Source organism: Aethalodelphis obliquidens, unplaced genomic scaffold, assembly GCF_003676395.1.
Source record: "Aethalodelphis obliquidens isolate GAN/ISIS:26980383/991018 unplaced genomic scaffold, ASM367639v1 scaffold53, whole genome shotgun sequence".
Taxonomy (NCBI): Eukaryota; Metazoa; Chordata; class Mammalia; order Artiodactyla; family Delphinidae; genus Aethalodelphis; species Aethalodelphis obliquidens.
The window spans coordinates 8,961,426-8,988,801 of record NW_020837997.1 but is presented as its reverse complement, the minus strand read 5'-3'; the positions used below and the strand labels follow the sequence as shown (position 1 = coordinate 8,988,801).

The 27,376-nt window shown below is 57.0% G+C and overlaps 3 protein-coding genes and 1 long non-coding RNA gene across 11 annotated transcripts; 3 read left to right on the top strand and 1 right to left on the bottom strand.

The window, feature by feature from the left end:
* The first annotated feature begins 2,804 nt into the window (after positions 1-2,804).
* Positions 2,805-9,723, top strand: SAXO5 (stabilizer of axonemal microtubules 5). The gene is made up of 9 exons (XM_027085798.1): positions 2,805-3,510; positions 3,929-3,944; positions 4,530-4,616; positions 4,709-4,809; positions 5,073-5,185; positions 5,267-5,376; positions 5,722-5,923; positions 6,496-6,581; positions 7,101-9,723. The coding sequence occupies exons 1-9, from the start codon at positions 2,936-2,938 to the stop codon at positions 7,326-7,328; spliced, it is 1,518 nt and encodes a 505-aa protein (XP_026941599.1). The 5' UTR covers positions 2,805-2,935; the 3' UTR covers positions 7,329-9,723.
* Positions 9,724-12,062: 2,339 nt separating this feature from the next.
* On the bottom strand, positions 12,063-20,006 carry LOC113608855 (uncharacterized). Its single transcript, XR_003428436.1, has 2 exons — positions 19,376-20,006; positions 12,063-12,320 (listed from the first exon to the last, which is right to left on the bottom strand). It is a non-coding gene; the product is annotated as an uncharacterized LOC113608855 (long non-coding RNA).
* ZNF358 (zinc finger protein 358) lies at positions 13,305-17,488 on the top strand. Of its 6 annotated transcripts, none has more exons than XM_027085765.1 (3): positions 13,305-13,637; positions 15,337-15,442; positions 15,688-17,488. In XM_027085765.1, exons 2-3 carry the CDS (start codon positions 15,370-15,372, stop codon positions 17,418-17,420), a joined length of 1,806 nt encoding a protein of 601 aa, XP_026941566.1. In that variant the 5' UTR covers positions 13,305-13,637; positions 15,337-15,369; the 3' UTR covers positions 17,421-17,488. The 6 variants fall into 6 exon arrangements, with proteins under 6 accessions (XP_026941566.1, XP_026941561.1, XP_026941567.1 ...); XM_027085760.1 differs by lacking the exon at positions 13,305-13,637 and adding an exon at positions 13,745-13,912; XM_027085766.1 differs by lacking the exon at positions 13,305-13,637 and adding an exon at positions 13,919-14,026.
* Positions 18,798-27,118, top strand: MCOLN1 (mucolipin TRP cation channel 1). 3 transcript variants are annotated; one of them, XM_027085786.1, is made up of 14 exons: positions 18,803-19,259; positions 20,741-20,946; positions 21,488-21,655; positions 21,742-21,907; positions 22,525-22,633; positions 22,879-22,975; positions 23,194-23,293; positions 23,479-23,585; positions 23,690-23,839; positions 23,985-24,086; positions 24,514-24,636; positions 25,015-25,230; positions 26,662-26,792; positions 26,897-27,118. In XM_027085786.1, the coding sequence occupies exons 1-14, from the start codon at positions 19,229-19,231 to the stop codon at positions 26,931-26,933; spliced, it is 1,743 nt and encodes a 580-aa protein (XP_026941587.1). In that variant the 5' UTR covers positions 18,803-19,228; the 3' UTR covers positions 26,934-27,118. The 3 variants fall into 3 exon arrangements, with proteins under 3 accessions (XP_026941588.1, XP_026941589.1, XP_026941587.1); XM_027085787.1 differs by lacking the exons at positions 26,662-26,792; positions 26,897-27,118 and adding an exon at positions 26,046-26,545 and having other exon boundaries at positions 18,798-19,259; XM_027085788.1 differs by lacking the exons at positions 26,662-26,792; positions 26,897-27,118 and adding an exon at positions 26,125-26,545 and having other exon boundaries at positions 18,801-19,259.
* The last annotated feature ends 258 nt before the right edge of the window (positions 27,119-27,376 follow it).

Below are 27,376 nucleotides of genomic sequence, written 5' to 3'. Positions count from 1 at the left end.
CAGACTCCGTTCTAGGCACCAAGGAGACAGCGGTGAGTCTTGTGGGCAGGGCCCCGCCCTCCCAGTGTCTGCCACCATCGGGTTAGGGCTGAGCTTGACCTTTGGGAAAGAGACAGGAACCGGCCTGGCATCCACAGCTGGCCTTGTGGTTGCTAGGGCCTGGCCTGGCGATCACAGCATTTCACAGAACGCCCACATTGGACAAGGCCACTCTGTGACCGTGGTTGAACAAGACAAAACAAGCCCACTCCATCATGGTGTCTGAACACAGACAAAACATGAACATTGTCCAACTCACAACAGCAACCAGACATTTCCTGGCTAATCTAAATGACTTCTGTGTCTTTGCCAATCGCTGCTTTAATCTTACTTCATTCCTTAGACTTTGTGATCCAAATTATTGTTTCTCTGTAAGGGTGTTACCTCTCCCCCTTGCTTCCTGACAGCATCCAGGATCTACAAACTCCTGGGTCCTCCTTTTCCCAGCAGGCAGGGAAAATGTATATTTGCATCAACCTGGCTGGGCCAAAGCCCTCAGCAGAGCCCTGGGCTAGGGAGCAGGTAATGGGACCTCGACCCAGTGGACAAAACAACACTTTGCTTGAATTTAGTGAAAAGGAACCCACTGAGTACATAAGTCCTGGAGCTCAAATTCAAAGTACAGGGACGACAGACCAGAGGACTGTATTATAAACATTAAACCCGCCAAGAGACCAGATGTTAATTGTTGCAGACACTAGAAAGAAGTGATAGTTATGTGACACCATAGAGATGTTGGCTAAGGCTACAGTAGCAACCATGTTGCAATAGAAATGTATCAAAAATCGGTATGTTGTATACCTTAAACTCACACAGTGTTATGTCAACTATATGGAAAGGAAAGAAGAAAGAAAGAGAGAGGGAGAGAGGAAGGAAGGAAAGGAGGGAGGGAGGAAGGAAGGGAGGGAGGGAGGGAGGAGAGGGAGGGTGGGAGGGAGGGAGGGCGGGAGGAAGGGAAGATCCCATTCAGTAGGTGATTTAGGGCACCATGAACTGGGACAGGTTCACCACCCTTACATTTTTATTTCATCTGTTTGTTAGTTTTTGGGTTTTTTTTAAGAAATTGCCTTCTCCTTTAAAAATTTTTTTGTATTGTGGTACAATATACATAAAACGGACCATTTTAAACATCTTTAATTGCTTAGTGGCATTAAGTACATTCACACTGTCGTGCAGCCAACCCCACCATCCATCTCCAGAACGCTCTCATCTCCCCAAACTGAAACTCTGTCCCCATTAAGCGTCAACTTCCCATCTCCCCGCCCCCCTTCCCTGTCCTGATGTTTTTATATATTATTTTTATTTGTCGGAACATCTCAAAAAAAGGAAGTCACATTTCCAACCGGTAAAAGAATCCAACACAGAGCAAAGCCCCGCTTACCGAAACCTCCCAGGAAGCACCTAAGACGAGCCCAAGTCTGATAGGTCCATAGAGTACGCCCTCCCCGCTGCAACAGGTAACAAGCCCTATGTGTTCAAATACCTGTGTGTTCCTGGTGGTCTTGGGGCTGGAGGTGGAGAGCACAGATGTCTCTAAGGCTACATTGCAGGTATATGAGCCCTGGAGTGGCATTAAGCGGTACAGTGACTCAGACGGTTCGGCCTATCCTGTGCAGAAGAGTGTTAGAGGAAAACCTGGGGAAATGGGGATAATGGACATCAGCGGCCTCTGACATCAAATCCTCCACGCTGAAGTGGTTGCCACGTTAAAACCTTTGATATGTGTTTTCTAAAGAGATTGACATGAGCAAATAGCTGTGGGCTGAAGTGATCCAGGAGGGCCTCCCACACGAGAAGAGGCTAAGCCAGGGGTGCTGGTGGCATCCAAGGGTCTGGTCTCTAAGGTGCAGAGAGGAGAGTGAGGGAAACACCTCAGCTCTGAGCAAAGACCAGAAAGTTGCAGTCGGCGAAGTGGGGTGCTGGGAGCCCGGAGCTAAAAGCCCAGAGAAATGAGTAGAAGGTGTGTAAACCTCAAACAGCTTGAGGACAGAAAGAATAGTCAGGACCTGGGACAACTGCAGAGGGCAGGAAAACCAGTAAGGGGGTGTGTGGCAGAGATGGGACAGTGGCCAGGGTTGGGCAGAGAGACGGAAGTGGGTTCCCAGACATGAAGGAGCAGAGAGCCATGGCCTCAACAACTGACTGAGAGTGAGGAGAGTGGGTTCTGGCAGCAAACTGTCAAATGCAGTGGTTAATTCTACAGGTCTTCCCGTTTTTCTGCACCAGCCTCAGGGCCTTTGCACCTGCTGTTTCTTCTGACCAGAATGCTCTTACCCCCAGATACCCAAATGCCCCGCTGCCCCTCTTTCCAGGTCTTTGCTCAACTATCATCTCGGTGATGCCTTCCCTGACTATTTAAAACTACAACCCTTCCACCCGAAACCCCATCCTTCTACCCTGTGTGACTTTTTTCCCCACAGCACTTATCAGCTTGTAACTGACTCTGCAAGTTATGTGATTACATTTATACATTATTGTTTGTCTCCTCTGGGCCCCATTACCATCTCCACAAAAGCAAGGCTCTTGGTCTGTTAATGATGGACCCCCTCTGGGGGCCTAGAACCATGCCTGGCACACTGTAAGTGCCGTATGAGTGATGACTTATAGCTCTACTTTCCCTGGGGGCAGGCAGAAGGGCTACACCTGTTTCTTTTCTTTTCTTTTTTTGGCCGTGCCAACCGGCTTGCGAGATCTCAGTTTCCTGACCAGGGATTGAACCCGAGCCCCACAGTGAAAGCCCGGAGTCCTAACCACTAGACCACCAGGGAATCCCCTACACCTGTTTCTTATGATATCCAGTGCCTGGCACAGAGAAAGGAGTAAAAGGCAGCATTGACCCCGCGGGCACCTGCTCAGTCCCTTCTCCGCGCCCTCACAGGTGGCGCTGCGTCCCGCGATGGCCGCGGGAGCCCTCCTGCCGTGCCCAATGTCCTGGCTGGAATTGCTCAAGGCCTCGCACTTTGCGCTGGGGCCCGACCCGCGGCTGCACGTGGACGCCAAGCAGTCCGCGTCGCACCGGGACTTTCCCGCCTACCGGAACGTTACCCGTGGGCCGCTGTGCCAGCCGCCGCCCCGCGCGTCCCTCTTCCAGCAGGACGCGCGCTGGGCCGGCCAGGAGCTCCTGTCGGAGACGCACTGCGCGTATGCTTCCGCGTCACCGCTGCTGTCAAGGGAGCGGGAGCGGGAACTGGCACGGGAGCGCACGCTCGCCATGCAGGCCAGCAACCTGCACGCGCACGCGGACTCCCGCGCCCGCACCGGCCTCTCCCCCGCGCGCGCCCACCGCGGCAGGCCGGCGCTTCCGGAGCGCGCCAGCGAGCAGATCCGCGGCGCGCGCCTCATCTTCGACCGCGACTCGGTGCCGTCCCGCGACCGAGCCAAGCTGCCCATCCCGCCCAGCGCGCACCAGGAGTTCTTCTCGCTCCACGACATTTGCCCGAAGCTCCGCGAGCCCTCCTGCCTCTTCGGTGAGCGCGCGCCCGGGCACCCTAGGCAATTTACCCAACACAATGGTTCTCATGGCGAGCGGGGATACTGTGCCCAGCCCGGCGGACATTTGGCAATGCCTGGGGATCATATTTTGGTCTTCAGGACTGAGCGTGGGGGTGGAGGGAGAAGGCGGTACCATCAGGGAGCGGCTGGAGGCCAGGGATGCTGCTAAACATCCTACCACGCACAGGAGAGCTTTCCACAGTAAAGAATTATCCAGCCCCACATGTCAATAGTGCAGAGGCTGAGACACACTGGAAGCTCCTCGAGCCTCAGTTTCCGCATCCACACAATAGGCATGTCTCCCGAATCTCTCCAGGGTGCTGTGCGGTGGCCCGAAGTCATGAAAGCTGGTTTGGGGTCAGACAAATCTGCTAAGTGTCCCCCACCACCACCCCAGCCCTGCGACCTTAGTAGTTGTGTGACTCTGAGCAAGTCGATCTCTCCCGGCCTCAGTTCACTCACCTGCAAAGTGGGTGCAACAACAGGGCCCCACTTTATAGTTATTGGTGAAGCCGAAAGGGCCCCGAGTGCAGAATATGCCTGTCAAATACTGAGCGCTCAACAAAGGGTCGCTGTCATGCATATGATTTTCCAGTTCTGTGATACAGAGGACCTTCTGGTAGACATCACTAGTCAGAGACCCTCCAAGCTGGGTTCACGGATTGTCAGTTGGATTTGACTCCACCTGGTTCTGAATTTCTATTATTTCTGGCAGGTTATTTGACCTCTCCGAGCTTCAAGGAGGCTTCAGATGGGGGGAGGGAATAATATCGGCCCCCCAAATGAGGTGCAAAGCACTTAACCTAGGTACTGGGCTCAAAACTTGGTAGTTATTCTTGTTGTCATTATTATTATTATTGGCCACACCGCGCGGCTTGCGGGATCTCAGTTCCCCGACCAGGGATTGAACCCGGGTCACAGCAGTGAAAGCCCAGAATCCTAACCACTAGGCCACCAAGGAACACCCTTGTTCTCATTATTTTTTATTATTTTGGGAGTGGGAGCACAGGAGACAGGATGACAGCACCTCCTACCAGAGACAGTTCCAGGCCCTTCCAGGCCCACTTGCCTTGACGTGTAAGAGGGTAAACTGAGGCTGGGCTGGTGCTGCTGGCGGCGGGGGGAGCAGAGGTGGGCGCTGGGTGGTCTTGCCCTTCCCACCCCTGTCCTCCCACAGGCCTCCTCCAGCATAGAACTGGGAGACTTCAAGATTGGCTATGGGCCCATGTGTGCAGAGCAGAAACAAGCCTACAGGCCCCAGGTTCTGCCCCCAGACAGGTACAAAGGGACCATGGCCTACTACCAAGATGGGGCAAACGGCTCTCAACGACATGTGGGATGTGTCACCTAAGGCTCTAGGGCCAATGCTGTGCCTTTGAATTCTCCATCACCCACAGGCAAGACCCACTATTATGCCACACTTCCCACGATTAGCACCCCACAGCTCGGCCATTAGAAAGCCCGTCCCTCTCTCCTTTTTCCTGGGAGTTGCATGGGCCCAGATCAGATGGGTCCTCCTTCTCCCACCTCCTTATCTGCAGGTATGACAAGGCCCAGGCCTCAGCCCACATCCACTGTGTGAATATTCGACCTGGAGATGGCCTCTTCCACGACAGGACCACCAAGGGTGAACACTTCTGTGCCCGGGAGCCAGGTGAGAGCCTGCTGCCCGCCCCGCCCCTCACTCCCACAGCAGCCTCTCAGAGCTGCTCAGGACCTGCTCTGCCACTGGCAGAGCCTTTTGTTCTTCACCACGACCTGACTCCGGAGTCGCACATCCTGGAAGGAAATGGGTGCCCTGGTCCGGGCAGCCTCACCACCTCCACGCACTTCTTCCACGGCCAGGTCAGCAGGAAGGGGAAGAAGGCAGCAGGGCTCGTCAGGGAAAAGGGCTTCCCAAGCAGAGTGAATAATAGCAAGTGCAAAGGCCCTGAGGTGGGAGGGAGCTTGACATGCGTGCGGGCATCTCCTGGATCTGTTTGTGCGAAGTAGGGTGAGTCGCTTAACCCTCCAAACCTCAGTGGCTCTGCCTGTAAATTGAAATAACAGTACCAGCTCCCAGCGCCATGACGTGGGACCCAGAGAGAGTGTGAGCCGTCCAAGGTCTCACAGCGCCCACTTCTGCCCTCCGTCCTGGCCATGGGACATCCCTGACACCGGGAGCTTCCCAGATGCCATGTGGTCCTACAGCCGCTGCCCGCGACCAAGCCACCCAGCCGCCACATGCCTCATGAGAAATTGCAGAGTCATATAACCCTAGGGGAGCCGTCGCTGCTCGGACAGTTCTTCCAGACCTCCATGGGCACAGACTATTTACCCCCTGGGATGCAGAAGCCGCCGAAAGCGCTCAACCTCCGCTTGCTGCAGAGCAACCTGCCCCAGGGCACAGGCGGTGAGCGCGGGACCCACCTCGGAGGCCCCGCCCTTGGCACAGCTGTGGTCCCGCCCCCGGCCAATCCCACCCCGCCCCCTGCCCGAGTCTGGCTCCGCCTCCTGAAGGGCTAGATCCCACCCCATGAGCCAAGATTACCAACTCTGACCCTGAACAACCCCACTCCTTCGTGATCGTGACTCCCAACGCCCCCCCCCACACCCCGTCATGGCCCCACCGCTGCATGACTCCGCCCCTCTGGTCTGGCCCCGCCCCTCTCCATATCCGCCCTCTCCTGACTCTTACCCCTCCTCTTCTGGGACACTCTGGCTCCGCCCCATGACCAGCTAGCCTATTCTTCCTGCCCACCCCTCCCCCCCAGCCCCCGACCCTCGCTAGTCTACCCTTGCCCCGCCCCTGGCGTCCTCAGCCCTATCCTGGCTGCCCCATCCTTCCTCCCCTGACAACTTCAGCACTAGCCCAGGCGTCGCCCTTGAACCCTTACCCCACCCTTAGTCTCCCATGTCCCTTCCCCCGGGCCCTGCCTTTCCCCCCTCAGCCCCTCAGCTCAGCCACCCCTCCCAAATCTCCAGAAACAGATTTTTTAACCGTGAACCAGAAGATGTTGAAGCCACACAGAATAGCTCCAGCCTCCATGACTGAGGAGATGCTACCGTGGGTGAGGGAGGGGGAGGGGTATCTCTCTAACCAGGTAACCCCCGAAATCAGTGTAGAGTTATCTCAGGAAAATTATAGCATCAACTCAGACTCAGAGTTCCTGTCAAGTCTGCTCAGGGTCACTCTAGGGTCACCCCAGGCTCAGGGTCATCTTAATGTCATCCCAGTCCCAGGTCATCTCTAGCTCAGCCCCAGGGTCATGTCAGGGTCAGCTTCGTATCACCAGCCACAGTTATACTCCAAGCCAGGGGTTAGCTCAGGGTCACCTACGGTCAACCCAGCCCTGGGGTCATTCCAGGGGCCCACCTGCTTTCTCTCCAGCTTCTCATCCAGCTCCTGGGTCAGCCCAACCTGGGGTTCCCTTTTGCCCACCTCCCCAGGACCCAATCATCAGCCAACCTGCGCTGAGCCGTTCCCCACTCTTTGATGTTCCCAAGGTGGTGCGGGAACTACAGGGTGGCCAGGGTGGGCCAGCCATCCTCCAGGCTGCCCTGCCAGGCTCCCCACCCTGACTCCACAGTGCAAGTATAGCCACTCGGAGCCCCCGCTGGGTAGACAGCGCTTCTTCTCAACCCTAAACAAGGATGAGTTTGCTTTCAAGTACCAGGGCCCAGGAGTGCTGAGATGGGACGACCTCCAGGAGAGTCATGTGCCCCTGGGCTCCCCTCGCCAGTGGGGCTGTGGGGCTGGGAAGGTGGACCCTCGGGCCCCCCAGACCCCTACCTACCCATGCCGCAGCCAACAATAAACACCACTTTGGCAACATCCCACCACTTTCCATCAGTCAGCCATGAAAGAGGATAGGGTGCCTGTGGGGTTGGTGAGAGAACGTACGGGAGACAATGACTCCATGGAGAAGCCCTGAATTTCCGCAGACCCTGGGTGTCATCCCACTCTGGGCAGGGAGGCCATCTCAGTTTGTGCAAAAGCTTGGTGGTCTGACGATTGTAAGGTGTTCAGGTGATACCACAAGTTCTTTCTTTCTTTCTTTTATTCTTTTTTTTTTTTTTTGGCTGTGCCACAGGGCTTGGGGGATCTTACTTCCTCAACCAGGGATTGAACCCAGGTCCATGTCAGTGAAAGCGCCGAGTCTTAACCACTGGACCGCTAGGGAATTCTCGCTGCCAAAAGTTCTGAATGGTGTGGGAGGATGGAGTTACAGTGTTGAATGGAGGCAGCGTGGTGAGAGGTTGAGAATGTAGGCTCCTGGGGCTGCGTGGACAGAGTGCAAATCCTGACTCCTCCCTGTCCTGGAAAGTAGTCCTGGGCAAGTCATTTGACCCCTCTGAGCCTCTATTTGCTCATCTGTAAAATGGAGATAAACAATAGCTCTCTCTCATTAGATTGTTGTAAATGAGAAATGTACACACTGGTTAGTGTGCGTGGCTGGGGATCAAGAAGGGAGAGCTTCCTTTCCAAGGATGAAGGTAAGGAGGGTGTAGGATGGAGCTCAATCATTGAGAGACTGGGTGAGGCTCAGAGGGGGCATGAAAGGGTGGACATGCTGAGAATGGCCCAGCAATGTCCCCTATTGTGAGCAGAGGCTGGAAGCTGAATGGTTGGTGCACTGGCTGGCTGGGCAGCTGGCGCCCAGATCACAACTGGGTCCAGGGGCACATCAACAAAAGTCATCAGCATGTGATCAGGCCCAAGGGGGTAGGTGTTCAGCCAGAGACAGAATGAAAAGGGTGGAAAGGAGGAGTATGGGGTGGAGACTTGAAGCTGGTAAGTATGTCAAGGACATCAAGTATGTCAAGGACTAGTACCTTGGACAGCACCCCACCTTGAAAGTCTTGGGGTCTGATGAATCACCACCAAGAAGCCAGATCTGTCTGGGACGATAAGATGGGCCTTGGTGGCCGTGCCTGGGCCCTGCCTCTGCAGGCTGTTGAGAATCCGGTTTCAGGGAATGAACACGGTTCCCTGACCCTGTAGACAGACCTTTAAAGACCAAGGCCCCCAATCCAATGGGCCACTAAGAGCCAACCTCAAGCCTGGCCAGGAGACCTTTCCCCATGGGCAGCAATCCTGTGAGACCAGCTTGTCACTTCCACAGGAAGGAGAGGAGTCCAGTTTGGGGTCCCACGGGGACAAGATGGACCTTTCGGCTGCAGTCATGGTATCCATGTCGACCATGAGAGGGTCTGCTAGAGGCAGAACACCTCTTCTGCTTGCTTCCACTAATGATGTAGATGACACTCGTCTGAATTGCCTCATGATAAAACAAGCTTTCTCAGTCTCGGCACTATTGACATTCTGGATAGGATCATTCTTTGCGGTTGGAGGCTGTCTTGTGCATTGTAGGGTGCTTGGCATCGTCCCTGAACTCTACCCACTCCATGCCAGTAGCACATTCCTTCTCCCCCGCCCAGTTGTGACAGCCAAAATTGTCTCCAGACATTGCCAAATGTCCCTTGGGGGGAAAAGTCGCCCCTGGTTGAGAACCACTGCAATAAACCCATCCTACAATGATTCCTAGGATAAAATTAGGCTCTCCTGGTAAAGCCGGTCTGCTTGTTGACCAGACTACATGTACAAAAAGCTTTCCCTTTTTGCCTTGCCTGCCAGGAAGCTCAGAAAGCTTGCTTTGATTCCATGTAGCTCCAGTTGCAGGATTATGTGTACTCCTGCCTGGTTCTAGGAATGGTTTCAACTACCGAGACATCAGATGAGAAATAATGGGTAGGAGTTACAAGGAAGCAGATTTCAGCACAACTTGAAGCATTTTCTAACAATGGAACTGACCAGCCCCCGGATGGGTTGCCAGGAAAAAACAGAAACTTTACTCAAGATGTCTTCAGTACAGAAAGACACTACATTATGATGATTCTGGATGTATTCTATGGATTTATGTCTATCCCTCCTATATCCCACTTACCCCCCAGAAAAGGCATTTCATACGAACTACAAAAACTAAAAAGACTTATGAAATAAGATGAGTAAAATAGTATTGAACATGGGAAAACAGATTAAATTTTAAAGGAAAACATTTTGTCGATGGTAATCATTGCTAAGCAGCAGACTTGTCTTTTTCTGTCCCTAGGCAAATGATTTCATGCTCTGACCCTCACTTTCCTCATCTGTAAAATGGGGATGGCAACAGTTCCTCCTTCATGGGGTGGTTACAAGGAGTAAATAAAATGTGCGTGTACCATTCTTTTATATATATATATATATATTTATTTATTTATTTTATTTTGGCTGCGTTGGGTCTTCGTTGCCGCGTGCAGGCTTTCTCTAGTTGCAAAGAGCGGGGGCTACTCTTCATTGCAGTGTGCAGGATTCTCATTGCGGTGGCTTCTCTTGTGGAGCACGGGCTCTAGGCGCGTGGGCTTCAGTAGTTGTGGCTCGCGGGCTCTAGAGCACAGGCTCAGTAGTTGTGGCGCATGGGCTTAGTTGTTCCGCGGCATGTGGGATCTTCCTGGACCAGGGCTCGAACCCGTGTCCCCTGCATTGGCAGGCGGATTCTTAACCACTACACCAACAGGGAAGCCCGCATATACCATTCTTAAAACAGGGCCTCGCACTTGGCTGCAGCTCAATGAACAGTGCCTACATTTTGTTAATGTCTTGGGTATTTTTGTTGCAAGTGTCAGAAACCCAGCTGTATCTGCTCAAGCAGAAAGGGATTTTATTGACTTAGAAACAAGAAAGTCTGTAATTAGGTCTAACATCAAGCCTGCTAATTCCTCATCAGGCATGCTCTCTCCCTTGCCGCCTCTCAGTCCAAGCAGTGGCAAAAAACAAAAGCAAAAACAATACAAAACAAAACGCAAATCCTAATGATTAAAGCCCCAAAGGAAGGGGTGGGGGTCTTCCCCTCAACTCCTCACGTTAGAATTTAACAACCCTCTGACTGGCCCATTTGAGTCACATGTCCAGCTGTGAACCAATCACGGTGCCCAGAGGGATGGAATGCTGTGATTGGATGCCTCGGTGATTTGGTTCTCCAAACCTCACCAGGATCTTGGAGTCTGCAGCCCAATCTTGCTGGATCCTGTCTCCTAGCAACAGACCTGTGCCTGCCCAGCCCCACAGCATCTATCTTGCCCCAGGTTACAATCTAGAGGGCAGAAAGACTCAGCCAATAGGCTCTTCCCAATGAGGTTAATTGTGCCTAATAGACAGGCAGTGTTCAGTGTTCCATGCTTGAAAGGCTGAGGCATTAAGAGCCCACCGGATCTCTGATAATCCCAATCTTATCTCCCTATCTCAGTACTAACTTCCTCTTTTAGATTGGGGCAGAGAATTCAGCCGTAGCAATCTCACAAAACTGAGCAGGTGCTAGACTCTGCTTTAAGAAGGTGCTCCTAGGGACTTCCCTGGTGGCACAGTGGTTAAGAATCCGCCTGCCAATGCAGCGGACACGGGTTCGATCCCTGGTCCGGGAAGATCCCACATGCCGCGGAGCAACTAAGCCCGTGTGCCCCAAGTACTGAGCCTGTGCTCTAGAGCCCGCAAGCCACAACTACTGAAGCCTACACGCCTAGAGCTCGTGCTCCGCAACAAGAGAAGCCACCGCAATGAGAAGCCCATGCACCGTGACAGAGTACTGCCCATGTGCAGCAGTAAAGACCCAGTGTAGCCAAATAAATAAATATAAATAAATGTATAAAAAAAGGAGCACATAGAGGTAGCTTGTGTCTATCTCATAAGACCTTGGCGAAGACTTCATGAAAGCTCCCACATGTTCCAACATCCTGATATTTTCCTCCAAAGCCGCTCGAGCCACAGTCCCAGGTGACACACAGAGTGCGAAGATAAAATGGGCAACGATTTAATCGGCCATTTTTCTTCGACATAACAGATTTCTGGTTTCCTGAGCAAGGCCCTTCTACAGGGCTGCCACATATATCTGGGGAGGTTGTGCACTGCACAAGTCTTGAAGGCCTATTCACTTTATAATGAATATACATGTCAAGGTGGCCCCGGCCCTCTACTTCACCTTTGTTCAGCCAATTTCACATTTTAAGTTATTTCCTTCAATACCCTTCCCTTTTCTGGAAATCATGTCTAAATTAGTCAAGACTGTCATGACTGCAAGAGACAGAAACCCACTAAACTAGCTCAAATACCCAGGAAACTTGTTGGCTGGAAAGACTGTGGGCTTTCCGGCTTCAGGTATGGCTATGTTCAAGAGCTCAACCAATATAGCTAGAGCTGTCTCTCTGTCTCTCACCTCTACATCCTGGTATAGATTGGCTTCAGTCTGCAGACTGTTCTTCCAGACAACTGAGGAAGGTGGGTGCAGGCAGAAGGAAGCCAATAAACAGCTCATGATCCCAAAGGAAGAAAGAGATTCTCCAACCTCATGACTTCGTCCCAGACCTCATTGTGGCCGGGGGGTGGGGTTCTTGGGTTGGTAAGTTTAGATCGCATGGTACTGGGGGGGCACGGGTTAGACACGGGTCCATCTGGAGTAGTGGAGGGGGCTCCACAAAGGGAAAGCGAGGTGCTGAGAGACATACTGGGCAGATTGAAATGACAGCTGTCATTACAAGTATTATTTGTAATGGGATCATCCAGTAGGATGAAGAACAAGCGACATAATCCAATTGCAGTTTCAAGTCTCTCAGATCTGCTGCTGGCTTCTCCACAGAGAGCTGGAAAGCAGGTCTCAGGCCACAAGTTCAGCCCAGATCTAGAAGGTTCTGGAAGGAAGAGCGAAGTCTCCTGGAGGCCTGATTTGCACGCAAGGGTAGGTGTTGTCCAAATTCGTCAAAGACCATCAGAAGCACGCCTGTAGTCAAAAAAAATTTTTTTAGCTTGTGCAGCAAGGAAGATCCCCTAGCGGGGAACCATGGGGCATCTCCAGAAGAGTTGGGGGACAGGAGGGCATCTTTTAGGATTCAGGCTTGTGCTGGGTAATTTTAAGAAGAGGAGAGTAGAAGCAGCTCTAGCCTGGTGCTGTCAGCAAGCAGGGAGCAGATCGGCGACTGGGACTGGGTATTTTGGTGATTCTAATCTCAGAAGTGGGAGGATGGACATGCGGCCATCATTGGGAAGAAGCGGCGGTCATCTGAGTTAGTTGCGGGGGGGAGAGGAGGGGGTGTGTATTCATTTTTGTGGTTGCAGAGTGTCCTTGTGTCTATCTCGGCTCAGGCGCGGTCACAGAGCGGCCTTGTGTGATCATTGTTTATATTCTGGGATCGTTGTTTATGTTCAGGGAAGAACATCTCACGGCCCAGCTGCCAGCTGCCGGGGCTGTATTTCACTCCCTCCTCACGGGTATCTGTGTCTCCAGGTAAAGTCTGCCCGGAGTGCTTCCCAGATCCGGTCTAGGCCTCAGAGGGAGCATCAGGCACGGGGAGTCCACCAGTGACAGCGGTGCGTGACCAGGGAGGAGAAGGAGGAAACACTCAGTATCCCCAACTCTTTTCCTTGGAGGAGGAGTCTTAGAGGGAAATGCTGGACTGAGCAAAGATACACAAGTTTGTAAATTCTCAGCGTCTTGACTATGCTGATGTGCGTGGCCAGTCTGCAAGACAGAGAGAGAATGTTCGGTGTTTCTTGAAACCAGAGAGAGTCAGAGACCTGGGCAGGAGGCAGAGACAGGGAGAGAGAAGAGGATAGAGACACAGAGGGACAGAGGCAGAAAAAGTGAGGGCAAGAGAGGCAAAGAGATTGAAATGGAGAGAGACATAGAAATAGAGGGACAGAGCGACAGAGAAGGAACAGAGAGAGAGAGGAAGAGGCGGAGAGGGATCGAGAGCGGCTGAGAGAGACGCAGAAGAGGAGAGGCCGCGGCGGGGACAGCGCGGGCGGGGCGCGGCGCAGACAAAGGCGCGGCCGCGCGGCCGGGTGGCCGGGCCGGGACAAAGGCTGGCCCGGGGGGAGGCGGGGGCAGCGATGGCGACGGCCGAGGCGGACGCGGGCGAACTACAAGTCCCAGCAGCTCCCGCTGCGGCCCTCGGCCGGCCCCTCTCGCTCCCTGGGAGCGCTTGGCGGGGCCGCAGGGCCGAGGGGGCCGCCGGCGGGGCTGGCGGGCGGGGGGCTTCCTGCGGGCCCTGGGGGCGCCGGCGGGCGCGGCGGGCCGGGCTGGGGCGAGGGGCGCCGGGTGAGTGTCCCCGTGAGCTGGTCGGGCGGGCGGCGGCCGCGATGGGGCGGGGGTGAGGGGGGCGGGCGGGCAGGGGGCCCCGGCGCGGGGCGCGGCCCTGGGCGACCTCTGTCCACCCCCTTCCCTCGCCTCGCGCGCCGCCAGCCCCGGCCCGGGAGAGCAGAGACGCCGGCGCGATGGGAGGGGGCCGCGCGACCCGCGGGCCTAGCGCGCCGGTTCCGCCGCTGCGGCCCCGGGGGAGGGCCCGGCCCGAGCTGGGCGCCGTCAGTCGGGAGGTATGGGGGTGGGGGGAGAACCCCTCACTTGGGGTGGGGACGGGAGTCCAGGACGCCCGCCTCCCCTGGAGGCGCTCCAGACCCCCCACCCCAGGAACCCAGAAGTGGCCCCAGGTATTGTTCTCCTCACCCTTCAGCCTGGGGTAGGGAGTTCAGGAAGCCCATCTTCAAGAGGGGGATCCAGGGGTTCCCTCCCTCCCCCAGGACCCCAGTTATTGTTCCCCTCACTCTCCAGTCTTGGGGTCCAGAGTTCTGGAAGCCCCTTCCCCAGGAGGTGATCCAGGGTTCCACCTGCCCCCCAGGAACTCAGAGAAGGATCCCAGTTATTTCTCCTCCCAGCGTGCAGCTCAGAGATGGGAATTCAGGAGCGAATCTTAGGGTCCCCCTGCCCCCTGGGAATCCAGGAGGGGACTCAGCACTGTCCCCTGACCCTCCGTCGTGGAATTTAAGGAGGTGAACTAGGAACTCAGCCCTCTCTGTTTGCGTACCCACTCCAGCTCTGGGGTTGTGGCTTGGGAGGTCCCCCTCCCCAGAAGGAGAGCCAAAGGTCCTCCCCTGTCTCCCAGGAATAGATCTATTTGTTGTTTTCTCCCCGAGGCCTAGCCACGTGGTGGGCATCACCTCCCCTTCAGGTAATCCTGATTTCCTCCTGCTCCCCTGAAGGGATCCCAGCTTGTTTCTCTGCCCCCCTCCCTACCTCTAGCCATGGAGCTAGAATTCAGGATCTTCCTTCCAGGAGGGGACCAGAGTTCCTGACGCGCATTCCCGTACGTCGATCGTGGGGTCAGTCACTCAGGAATCTCCCCTTCCTAGGAGATGGCCCAGGGTCCCTCCAGTAACCCAAGAGGAGCCCCAGGTATTATTTTGCCCACCCCAGCTAGGGGTTAGAATTCAGGATCTTCTATCTACTTGGGCAAACAGGTACACCGACACCTGTCCCTACTCTCCTGGCTGATGGATCCATGGGTCTCCCTGCTCCCTCCAGGGGTCCCACATATTATATCCCCGCACTCACGCTAGCTTTAGAAATCTGCATTCAGGATCTTCTATCTAAGATAGAATACAGGTGTTTGGACTCAGTCCTACCCCAGAATTGTAAGGTTTGGAATTCACGTTGTCTCTTCCCCAGGAAGCAAGCCAGGGGTCTTTCTGCACTCCCCCAGTGAGGAGTACCAGTTGTTGTTTGCCCCCGCCCCACTTTTCCCCCAGATAGAGGCTTCAGAGGTCAGGATGCTTCTTCTCTAGGAGGTGAGCCAGGGGTCGCCCTCCCTACTAGGAACCCCCAAACATGCCACCCCCAACCATGGGACTGGAATTCAGGCCATGTACTTAGCAGAAAGCACGAGAACCCAGACACCCCCCCTCTTCCCCATGAAGGGGCCATGGTCAAGGGGATAGGTATCTAGACTCTCTCTCCTCCACAGGACCCAAGCTGCCCACCAGAGGAGGAGCCCAGGATGGAGAGAGGGGCAGAGCCATGGAGCTGGGTACTGGAGACCTCTAGTGCTGGGTCCCACGACTTCTATCCAGGTGTGGGGCTGAGAAGGGAGTCCCCCCCTCCCCATGTCCCACCAGGGTCCCTCTTCTCCCTGCCCTGGCGGGGGCGAGTGCAAAATCTCCCTGCAGTACAAGACAAGAGAATGATCCGTGTGTGTGCCCCAGAGTGGGGTCTGGGGCACGGTCTGGCCCCCTCTCCCTTCCCTGCTCAGGCTCCAAAAGAGACCTCCCGGTTCCCCAGAACCTACCTCCACTCACCTTCTGCCCTCACCCCGTAGAGCCTGCCCCGGAAGCAGCCAGCACTTCCACACCCGGGATGCGGCGTTCGGTCCTAGTCAGGAACCCAGGCCACAAAGGCCCGAGGCCCAATTATGAAGAGCTTGACTCCGACTCAGAAGACCTAGACCCCAAGAGTGAAGAGCTGGACCCAGTTTCTGAAAACCCAGAGCCTGAGCCGGAAGACCTCAACACTGTCTCTGAAGATGTGGACCCCAGCTATGAAGAGCTGGAGCCTGTCTCCGAGGATCTGGATCCCAATGTGGAAGCTCCGAGCTCCATCTCGGGGATCCGTGACTCGGATCCCCAAGATCTCGACCCCATGTCTTCAAGTTTTGACGACCCAGACGTCATCGGCCCCGTCCCCCTGGTCCTCGACCCTAACAGCGACACCCTCAGTCCCGCTGCCACCCCAGACCTGGACCCCCTCTCGTCCGACCTCACTGCCACCCCCGAGGTCCTGGCCGCCGGCCCCGCGGTGCTCCCTGCACCTGCCAGCCCGCCCCGGCCCTTCTCCTGCCCGGATTGCGGGCGAGCCTTCCGCCGCAGCTCGGGTCTGAGCCAGCACCGCCGCACCCACAGCGGCGAGAAGCCTTACCGCTGCCCCGACTGCGGCAAGTCGTTCAGCCACGGCGCCACGCTGGCCCAGCACCGCGGCATCCACACGGGCGCGCGGCCCTACCAGTGCGCGGCGTGCGGCAAGGCCTTTGGCTGGCGCTCCACGCTGCTCAAGCACCGCAGCAGCCACAGCGGCGAGAAGCCGCACCACTGCCCTGTGTGCGGCAAAGCCTTCGGGCACGGTTCGCTGCTGGCGCAGCACCTGCGCACGCACGGCGGCCCACGGCCGCACAAGTGCCCGGTGTGCGCCAAGGGCTTCGGGCAGGGCTCGGCGCTGCTGAAGCACCTGCGCACGCACACGGGTGAGCGGCCGTACCCGTGCCCGCAGTGCGGCAAGGCCTTTGGCCAGAGCTCCGCGCTGCTGCAGCACCAGCGCACACACACGGCCGAGCGCCCCTACCGCTGTCCCCACTGCGGCAAGGCCTTCGGCCAGAGTTCCAACCTGCAGCATCACCTGCGCATCCACACCGGCGAGCGGCCCTATGCCTGCCCCCACTGCTCCAAGGCCTTTGGGCAGAGTTCGGCGCTGCTGCAGCACCTGCACGTGCATTCGGGCGAGCGCCCCTACCGCTGCCAGCTCTGCGGCAAGGCCTTCGGCCAAGCCTCCAGCCTCACCAAGCACAAGCGAGTGCATGAGGGCGCGGCCGCTGCAGCTGCTGCGGCCGCCGCCGGTTTGGGCCTCAGCCCCGCTTCGATGTTGAGGCCGGGGCAGGTCTCCCTTCTGGGTCCTGATGCTGTCTCTGTGCTGGGTTCAGGCCTGGGCCTCAGCCCCGGCCCCAGCTCTGGCCTTGACCCTGACCCTGGCTCTGTGCTGGGCTCCCCCCCCAATCCCAGCCCCAAACCCATCCCTGGCTCTGGATCTACCCCCACCCCTGATTCTGTCAAATCTTCTGACCCTGAGCCTGGGCACAATGCCAATTCCGACCTTGTGGCCAGCCCCGATCACAGATCTGGTCCCAGCCCCGACCCGGATCCCGTGCCCAGCCCTGACCCCAGCTCTGAGTCCCACCCTGACCCCGGCTCTCCCACCCATGACACTGTCGGCGCAGTCCTCCCTACCGGCGAGAGCCCCGAGTGGGTGCAGGAGCAAGGGGCACTGCTGGGGCCTGATGGCTGAAGGGCATGCTGGCACCCACAGGGGCCTGGGAAAGTTGTGTGTTGTGCAGTTAGTAAAATCCCACTGCCTCCTGGCTCTGTGTTGTGGTTCTCCTGTTGCTGTTTTTCCTCTGACGCACAGCCTCTTCTTCTGGAGATGGGAGGGTATGGCCGGAGCCAAACATACAAATAGAACGTCAATGTCCTGGCTCCTCCCACAATACCCTCCAGGGTTCCTAGCTTCCCCCACAAGGGCTCACACTGGTCCATCCCAGCAGTTGCCACTCCCTGCTCCCCCAGACCTGGCCACCCCAGTCAGGGGCAGACTTATCCTGTGGGTGATCTAACTCCCTTCCTTTTGGAGTTGGCTTTCCCAGGAATGGTGGGATTTCTGGCCTGTTGACCGTCTAGTAAGCTGATGGTGGAGGCTGATATGAAACCGTGTGGGTGGCCCTGCCCCGTCTGCTCTCCTAACTTACCCCTTGCCCTTCAAAGCCCACATTGCAGGTACACCACGGGACAAAGGAGGTCACTCATTTATGCATCCAACAAACATCTGTTGATTGCTTGGGTCTCAGCAGGGAACAAGATAAGTATGGCCTTGGCCCTCACACAGCTCAGAGACCAAGTTTAGAAACATTTAAAAAGTAATTACAGAGTATGTTACATTCAACAAGAAGCATAACAAGACTTCTGATTTAGATGGCAGACAGCCTTCCCAAGGAAGGACTTTATAATCCCAGTAACCTCTAATTTAATCATCAGTACTGTTTGCCCAGGCTTGTGCTATGCTCTAGCATTTTCTCATTTAATTCTCTCGGCAACTCCATGAGGCAGGTAACTATGAATATTCCCATTTTGCAAATGAGGATGCTGAGGCACATGGAGTTCAAGGGACTTTTTGGAAGACCCAGAAGTGGTGGTTGGGAGCGCCCAGATTTAAACCCAAATTGTCTGCCCTCCAGAGCCTAAGTTCTTAACCTTTATGCTCTAGGGCAAGATTGTGCAAAGGCCCTGGGGCCGTTGAGAGTTGAGCTAGGGGAGGAGTTAGGTGGGGCCAGAACAGAAGGCCCTGGTAGACTGAAGAGGGGAGTTTGCTTGTCATCCCAGGGAAATGGGAAGCTACCAACAGGTTCTGACTGATAAGAATTATTTTTTGAAGATGCTTCTGGCTGCTGGATGGCGAGTGGAATGGAGGGGATCCGGAATGGGAGCCCAAGATCAGGGAGGTTGTTGCAGTGGTCCAGGCCATAGGGAATCTTGGGGGACTATGGGTTTATAGCCATAGGAGTGGGGAAAAGTGGTCCTATTTGCGATGTAATTAGGAAATGAAGTAGGATTTCATGACAGTTCGGATGAGGGGGGGTTGAGAGTAACGCAGAGTTTCTGGGAGGATGGAGCGGGGCAGCCTTGAGATAGGATCATCATCTGACACCGCGGAGGGAAAGGGGTCAAACACTGGACATGGAAGTCAAGAGGTTAGCACTGGACGTGGGCATGACGGAGCCAGGACGGAGCCAGCAGCCAGCCCATCCCCCAGCACATTTGCGCCCGTCGGCGCTAGGACCTTGGGACCGCCTAAGGGCAAGTCGCCAGCTGAGGCACGCATGCGTGCTGCTCGGGCAGGGGTCGTCGTGGCGCAGGGGGAGGGACCGGATCCCGTCACCTGCCTCCAGGGCCGCGCTGGTCACGTGACTGGGGCTCGAGTCAGCTGACGCGGGAGGGTTTGAAGCTACACCGCGAGGGAGCGAGGCCGCAGTGACAGCAGCGGGTGTTTAGACGCCGGTTGCACCGCCGCGCCCGCCGGCGTTCGGCGCTCCCCTCCCCGGCATGGCGGTGCCCGTAGGCCCGCGCGGCTCAGGTGAGGGCGCGGGCGGCCCCGCAAGTCCCAGGACGCGTGCGGCGGACGGGCGGGCGGCTTCTCCAACCTGGGGCGGCGGAGCTCCCGGTTTCCCTTTCCTCAACTCTGATGCTGACCTCTCAGCGTCCCCTTGGCGTAGATATGGGCAGACGGCTCCTAGAACCTGGGCGGCGGGTGGGCATCAGCTTCTCCGACCTCGGAGTGGCGGGACTCCGACCGCCCTTCCTGAACCCAGGCTCTGCTCTGAGTACCTCAATTCAGGCAGCTGGCGGATCGCCAGCTTTTCCGACTCTGGCGGCGAGGGTCCCAGGATTTGCATTCTGAGCCTAGATTCGGATTGTTCAGCTTTGCTGGAACTCCGACAGCGGGCCCCAGCTTCTCCAACCCGCACGTCAGATTCCCAGGCTTTCCTTCCACAAACCAGGAGGCAAATGTTCAGCTTCTCTAAACTTAGGCAGGAGTGCTGGGGGCGGGGTTGCCACCTTAAGCGCAGGCGCCTAACTCAATTTCAGCTCTCCAAACACAAGGAAGCTCAGTCGCCTCTCACAGGGCAGCATGCAGGAATGCCCTTTGTGTTGATCTTCCCTTCTTAAGCTAGCTGCAGACACCTGAAAGATGTCCTGGCTGGTAGAGTCTGGGATGAATTAGCTGTGATCCCAGCCAGGGAGGCAGCCTCCCTTCTGGCTTCCCATCCAGCTATCTTGTAAACCACCACGATAGCATCTGAGCTCCAAAGGGACCAGGGGCTGGCCCTCGCTGCCGGACAGGTTCTGACAGTGCCTACATTTCATCCTGGTGGCCATGCCAGGCAGGAGGCCAGCCAGACCCTGGAAGGAAGCGGGGTTCTCCCAGTGGGGATGGTGGGTTGTGTCAGGAACAGTTCAGGGCTGCTGTGATCAGCTATGACCCGAGCCATTGCTGAAAACTTGGGCTTTCATCTTGGACTGGTCAGGATTGAAAGGAATAAGTGGTCCTTAGAGTAGCCTCTATTCGGAGTTCCCTGGGGGCCCAGTGGTTAGGACTCAGCGCTTTCACTGTTGTGGCTCGGTTCAGTCCCTGGTCGGGGGACTAAGATCCCACATGCCACACGGCACAGCCAAAAAAACCCAAAAACAAACCAAAAAAATAGAACAGGTTCTATTCATTGAGGAATTATTGAGACTCAGAGACCGAATGCTTTGTAAGTGTCAAATCCTTAGCTTCTTGGTGAGAGACTTTATTGCCCCATTTTGCAGATGAGGTAGCTGAGGCTCAGGGAAGCTGAGTGCCCTGGAGCAGGGGCAGGAATCAACTCAGGCCCTTTGGAGTGACTTGAAACCGCTGAGCCAGCACTGCTGCATAGATCCCTAAAATGTTACGGATTTTCTGGTTTTCCTTAGATCTCTCAGAGTTCTTTCTTGGCTGGAGCTTGGGACCTGCCTCCCCTATTGGCAGGTGAACCTGCCTAGGCCTGGTCCCCACTGCCCTCTCCCATCCCACAGAGACTGAGCGCCTCCTGACACCCAAACCTGGGTATGGGACCCAGGTGGCGCCTTCCCCAGCCCCTTCCACCCCTCCAGAAGAGGAGGATCTCCGCCGTCGTCTCAAGTACTTCTTCATGAGCCCCTGTGATAAATTTCGGGCCAAGGGCCGCAAGCCCTTTAAGCTCATGCTGCAGGTGGTGAAGATCCTGGTGGTCACAGTGCAGGTGAGACCTTCAGGGCCCCCACCCCACCCCACAGAATGCCACCTGTGGTTGCTGTTTTCCTCGAAGGAGAATCTTGGAGTCAGAGCTTAGTCCTGACCCCACAGCCCCATATCATGATAGTGACAGTGGCACTAATCCGTCAGGAAGCCCTCTCGGATCTGCACGGGAGCAGCGGCTTTAAGCTTCATAAATGCCCTCTGAGGTCCTAGCCACTGCTCTTGCCCCTTTCTGTAGATAGGACAGCTGAGGCTCAGAGAGGTTAAGGGACTTGTCCAAAGTCACATAGCAGCTGAGCCTTGGAAGGTGGCACTCGGACCCTGGCAGTGTGATGCTGTGCTTACCCTCGAACATTCATCCGGTAAACATTTCATGAACATTAGTTGTTGCCACGAGTTCTATGAGTGGCCACTCTGCGCTGCGCCTTGGGGACGTAGGGTGGTCATGCCCTCATGGGGTGGGCCTTCTCTTTACTCTGCCTCCGCTCATGCGCCGTGGGAGACCCCATGCCGGTAGTACCAATCCTCCCCATCCCTCCCGCCAGCTCATCCTGTTTGGGCTCAGCAACCAGCTGGTGGTGACATTCCGGGAGGAGAACACCATCGCCTTCCGGCACCTCTTCCTGCTGGGCTACTCGGACGGGGCGGATGACACGTTTGCGGCCTACACCCGGGAGCAGCTGTACCAGGCCATCTTCCACGCCGTGGACCAGGTGTGGGCGACCAGGAGCAGGTGGGCAGGTGGGCCCACCCGGGAGAACGGGCGGGGCTCACTGACCCTCCCCTCCTTTGCCCGCAGTACCTGATGCTCCCCGACGTGTCCCTGGGTCGGTATGCTTACGTGCGGGGCGGGGGCGGGCCCTGGGCCAATGGCTCGGCCCTGGCCCTCTGCCAGTGCTACTACCACCGGGGCCACGTGGACCCAGCCAATGACACCTTTGACATCGACCCCATGGTCATCACTGGTGAGTGGGCCGGGCAGGGCTCAGCTGTCGGGATTTAAAAAAAAAAAAAAATAATAATAATAATAATCCCACTTTAGGGACTTCCCCGGCTGCCCAGTGACTAAGACTTTGCCTTCCAATGCAGGGGGTGCGGTTTCAATCCCTGGTGAGGGAGCTAAGATCCCACATGCCTGGCAGCCGGAAAAAAAAAACAACAAACATAGAAGCAATGTTGTAACAAATTGAATAAAGACTTTAAAAATGGTCCACATCCAAAAAAAAAAAATCTTTAAAATCCACTTTGCGTCCTGCCCATCCGCAAGATGGGGTGGTCACGATCGTTAATAATTTGATGATTAGCAGAATGCTTGGCACGCAGAAAGAGCTGAGTGTTATGTTTCACTATCATTCATTCCCTAAACATTTGGGGGCCCACTGAGCGCCAGGCACTAGGGTCTGTGTAGGGAGTGAGACAGACAGACCAGGCCTGACCCTAGGGGGAGACAGCAGGAACAAACGACAAATGTCGAAGTATGAAGGGGGAAGGAAAGCAGGGAAGGGGTCTGTCGGGGACTCTGGGGAGACCTGCCTGTGCCTCCCCTGTCCCCAGTGTCCCTTCCCTGACTCCCTGTCTTCAGACTGTATCCGGGTGGACCCTCCCGAGAGACCCCCTGTGCCCCCCAGTGATGAGCTCTCCCTCTTGGATGGCAGCACCAGTTACAAGAACCTCACGCTCAAATTCCACAAGTACTGCCCCATCAAGGGGGCCGAGGAGGGGGGAGGCAGGGCTCCAGGCATCTTCAGGGGTGGGGGTGGTGGGCGGGGCAGCCGCTTCCCCACAGGCGGGGGCAGGGGCGGGCCATGCCGATGCGGCCAGGTGAGCACTTCCTCTGCCAGCTGCAGAGTCAGCGTGGGGCAGGAGTGCTGGCGCTCCGGGGCAGGAGGGATGGGCAGAGCCCCCCCACCCTCACCCAAGCCTCCCCCCCGCCCAGGCTGATCAACGTCACCATCCACTTCCAGCTGAAGACCATCAACCTCCAGAGCCTGATCAACAATGAGATCCCAGACTGCTACACCTTCAGCATCCTGGTGAGCCCGCGACGCCTGGGGGGTGGGGCGAGGGACCGGCCAGGGACGGGGTGGCATGGTGGGCCGGGGACTTCTGAGTCCTGGAGCTGGGGACCCTCGGCCAAGGGCAGCGTGGGGGTGATGGGGGAGGCTGGGGCTGGAGAGACCATCCGTCCTGCGCCTCTGGGGGCCTAGGTCTGCTGAGGTTTACTCTGTCCCGTCCCGCCACGCCCCTGCAGATCACATTTGACAATAAGGCACACAGTGGGCGTATCCCCATCAGCCTGGAGACCCAGGCCCACATCCAGGAGTGTAAGCACCCCAGCGTCTTCGGCCACGGTGAGCCCCCAAGCCCCCGACTAGCGCTGACCAGGGGCCCCAACCTGCCCAGGAATTCCCCAAGCCCCAGACCAGCACGGACCAAACTCCCGACTTACCCAGAGAAACCCATGAGCCTGATGACCAACCCAAACCCGCCCTGAAGCCGCCTCACTCCTGGCCCTGCCTTCGGCCCTTCCGCACAGGAGACAACAGCTTCCGGCTCCTCTTTGACGTGGTCGTGATCCTGACTTGTGCCTTCTCCTTCCTGCTGTGCGCCCGCTCGCTGCTGCGAGGCTTCCTGCTGCAGAGCGTGAGAGCCGCCCCCAGCCTTCCCCAGCTCTGGGACCGTCAAGGCCCGGGTGGCAAGCCTCCCACGTCCGGACCGGCCCTCACCCCGCCCACCTCCCCCTGCAGGAGTTTGTCAGGTTCATGTGGCGGCAGCGGGGACAGGTCATCAGCCTGTGGGAGCGGCTGGAATTTGTCAACGGCTGGTACATCCTGCTGGTCACCAGCGACGTGCTCACCATCTCAGGCACCATCATGAAGATTGGCATCGAAGCCAAGGTGGGTCCTGCCACGCCCTGCCCCCGAGCCCCGGGGTCTCCTTCCAGACCCTGGACCCCTCTCCCACCCCTGCTGATGCCTGCCCGGGGCCCCATCCCCAGGGAAGGGCCAGGCTGGATGGGGTTGACCCTGCTTCTGCCCCTAGAACCTGGCAAGCTATGACGTCTGCAGCATCCTCCTGGGCACCTCGACGCTGCTCGTCTGGGTCGGTGTCATCCGCTACCTGACCTTCTTCCACAAGTACAACGTAAGCCTCCGACATGCAGGCGGGGCCCTCCCAGGGGCGGCCACGTGCCCTTTAATTGCCACCCCCACCCCCAGATAAATTCGTACACGTATTGCCATCACCAGCCCCTGCAGATGACCCGCCAGGAGCCTCTTCCCCATACCTGCCCACACCAGGCACACCTGTCATTCCACCTGGGCAGGGGTCACATGAGCCTGCTCTTTCATACTCCTCCCCCGAACTGAGTCCAGCCGGGGGGTGCCCTTGGGCCTACTCAGCGCCACCCTGCCTTGTCGATGGTCATCCCAGTTTCTGTGGTCACCCCATCATGCCCTTGGGCAGGCTTCACCCCATCTGCAGGCTCACGGCCCACCTGGCTTGTGGTCCCGCCCCCATTGCTGACACACACCGCCACCCTCCCCCGACCCCAACCCCCACCCCTCCGCAGATCCTTATTGCCACGCTGCGGGTGGCCCTGCCCAGCGTCATGCGCTTCTGCTGCTGTGTGGCCGTCATCTACCTGGGCTATTGCTTCTGCGGCTGGATTGTGTTGGGACCCTACCATGTGAAGGTAGGGGCTGGCCGGGAACTGTGGGTGGAGCTTGTGACCCACAGATGAGGGATCCCTGGCTCCCCATCTTACTTCCCAAGCCCCCTGACTCCTGGTCTATCTATTGTTGACTTGGTGACACTGAATGACCCACCTTGACCCACGGTTCCTTACCAGCAAGTTTGCAGCAGTTCTACCCACCATCCCCTCTGATCCCCGGTGACCCTAGCCTTGACTCTATGACGTTGTCATTATTCAGTGACCCCCCCCCCCAAGTGGCTCTATCGTGACTACTGGTACTCTGTACGCTGTCCCCTCTGACCCCACAAAGCCCCCAACCCCGGCCCCCAGCCGTGCCCACAACTCCCTCTGACCCCTGACCCCCCTGCCCGCCGGCAGTTCCGCTCGCTGTCCATGGTGTCCGAGTGCCTTTTCTCGCTCATCAACGGGGATGACATGTTCGTGACGTTCGCGGCGATGCAGGCGCAGCAGGGCCGCAGCAGCCTGGTCTGGCTGTTCTCCCAGCTCTACCTGTACTCCTTCATCAGCCTGTTCATCTACATGGTGCTCAGCCTCTTCATCGCGCTCATCACCGGCGCCTACGACACCATCAAGGTCAGCTGCCGGCCCACCCGCCCCCTCGCCGGCCTGCCGTCTCCCTGCCTCCCCGTGGGGCCGTGCATGCATGCGTCCATGCACGGCCCCAGACTCGGGCTCTGAGTCCCTCGTGGTTGGCCACGGCGGGGTGCGCAGAGGAGGACCCAGGGAGAGAATGTGGGAGACGCTACGAGGCCAAAGGAGAGGGTGACTCGGAATTGGGGGGCCCAGGAGGGACCCATACTGTCCCGGTCACAGCTGCCACCCTCTCAGTTTTATCAAGGCGTGGGGCTCGGGCCAGGTAGGGTTCCTGCGTCTGCTTTCACCGACAGGGAAACTAAGCCATAGAATTTCAGTGACTCGCCCAAGGTCAGCTACCAAGCACGTGGTGGAACCCACCTCAACCTACGACTGTCTCATTCCGGAAGCCCCGCTCCCAACCCCTCTGTCCTGTGGGTCTGGGGAAGGGTGGTTGTCCTGCAGGCTGCGAGGGTCAGAGCAGAACATGGGCGTGGCAGGTAGACAGGATCTTTTAGCAAACACGTGTGACAGCCTACTGTGTGCCAAGCCTGGTGCTGGGTGCCAGGCACCTGAGGAAACGTACATGGTCGGTCCAAGACTGATGGGCAGGATGAATGATGCACAAACAGGAGTATAACAGCCAACTGATGAGAGGTGTAAAGGAAGTATGGAAGGTTACAGAGAGGCCCCTGGTTTAGACTCGTATCGGGCTGAGTCCAGGAAAGTTTCTAGAATGTGCTGTCCAATAGTAGTCTCTAGTATGAAAATGAAATACAATTCCAAATGCAGTTCCTCACTTACACCATCCACAGAGCAAGCGCCCAAAAGCCAATGTGACTAGTAGCTACCAGATTTGGACAGCATAGATATCACACCTTTCCATCGTCTCAGGAAGTTCTGGATCGATGAGACAGGAGCCCAAGAGAGAGCACCAGGGAGAAGGAACAGCCAAAGCAAAGACCTAGAGCCAGAAAGGACTTGGAGAGGAGATATTGGCCCTGTGAGGTTGGGAGAGATGAAGACAAGGCTAAAAGCCAGAACATTCACTGCTGCTGGGAATGCAGATGTTTGCACCCCGCCGCTCGCCGCCCCCACAAGTGGGTGGTTGTCAAGCACCCAGATTGGGTCAGGCACGGCTCGAGGCGCTGGAGCCACAGCGGAGGGCACCAACTGACCAAGATTCAGGGTGTGCACACATTCAGTGGTCAGGGAATGTCTCCGGGTGAAGCAAACCACGAGGAACAGCAGGTGGAGGGCACAGCACGGTGCAGAGGCCCAGAGGTGGGAGCCTGGTTGGTCCACAAGGACCGGTGAGAAGATCCAGATGACTGGAGAGAAGGGGGGAGGAGGGGTAGGGGAGGGCGCATCTCAAGGGCCTCGGAAGTCAGAGGCCACTTTCATGCCGGGCCGCCGGGCATCTCTCCCCAGCATCCGGGCGGGGCGGGCGGAGAGGAGAGCGAGCTCCAGGCCTACATCGCGCAGTGCCAAGACAGCCCCACCTCCGGCAAATTCCGCCGTGGGAGCGGCTCCGCCTGCAGCCTCCTCTGCTGCTGCGGCAGGTTGGAGGCCGGGTTGGCTTGGGTTTGGGATTGGCTGGGGGGAAGGGAAGCGGGCCTGAGGGAGCTGATGCCTTCCGCCTCCGCTGACACCGACCCTCCTCCAGGGACGCTTCGGAGGAGCATTCGTTGCTGGTGAATTGACTCGGACCCGGACCGTCATAGGACATTAGCCCCCGGACTGCGGAGACCCATGCTTATTTATTTTAACCGTCGCTTTTTAAGGACCGGCTCCTTGTCGCGCCCTGTGAGGGCCTGGGCTAGTCGGGTCGGACATTGGAGTGGGACAGGGAGGGTTAGAGTGGGTGGTAAATAAACGGGAAAATTAACTTGCTCTCATTTCTAGCGGGAGGGGTATTCCCTGCGCCAACTGGTCTCCGGTCCCTTTAAAGCGTCGCCACACTCAGTGTGGCTGGCTCCGCGCGACCTTCCAAGCATGGCGGGGGGCGGGGCTGTGGCGCACCCAGAGGTGAGTAACTTAAAGGGCCCGCGCCTGCGGCGCTGGGCAGAACGCTAACGGAGTTGGCGCAGAGTGGACCACGGCTGCGGCCCTTTGGGTGAGTCCGGGTTTTCTTCGCCCCGTCCCT

What these genes read in the sequence shown, in the direction of transcription:
- MCOLN1 (XM_027085786.1), top strand. Translation starts at nt 19,229, where the DNA reads ATGGCGGTGCCCGTAGGCCCGCGCGGCTCAG. An exon ending in TCTTCCACGCCGTGGACCAG is followed by an intron (nt 21,656 to 21,741) that starts GTGTGGGCGACC and finishes CTTTGCCCGCAG; the next exon opens with TACCTGATGCTCCCCGACGT. An exon ending in CCCCAGCGTCTTCGGCCACG is followed by an intron (nt 23,294 to 23,478) that starts GTGAGCCCCCAA and finishes CCTTCCGCACAG; the next exon opens with GAGACAACAGCTTCCGGCTC.
- SAXO5 (XM_027085798.1), top strand. Translation starts at nt 2,936, where the DNA reads ATGGCCGCGGGAGCCCTCCTGCCGTGCCCAATGTCCTGGCTGGAATTG. An exon ending in CAGGTTCTGCCCCCAGACAG is followed by an intron (nt 4,810 to 5,072) that starts GTACAAAGGGAC and finishes CCTTATCTGCAG; the next exon opens with GTATGACAAGGCCCAGGCCT. An exon ending in CCTGCCCCAGGGCACAGGCG is followed by an intron (nt 5,924 to 6,495) that starts GTGAGCGCGGGA and finishes CCAAATCTCCAG; the next exon opens with AAACAGATTTTTTAACCGTG.
- ZNF358 (XM_027085760.1), top strand. Translation starts at nt 13,814, where the DNA reads ATGGGAGGGGGCCGCGCGACCCGCGGGCCTAGCGCGCCGGTTCCGCCG. An exon ending in TGGGCGCCGTCAGTCGGGAG is followed by an intron (nt 13,913 to 15,336) that starts GTATGGGGGTGG and finishes TCTCCTCCACAG; the next exon opens with GACCCAAGCTGCCCACCAGA. An exon ending in GTCCCACGACTTCTATCCAG is followed by an intron (nt 15,443 to 15,687) that starts GTGTGGGGCTGA and finishes CTCACCCCGTAG; the next exon opens with AGCCTGCCCCGGAAGCAGCC.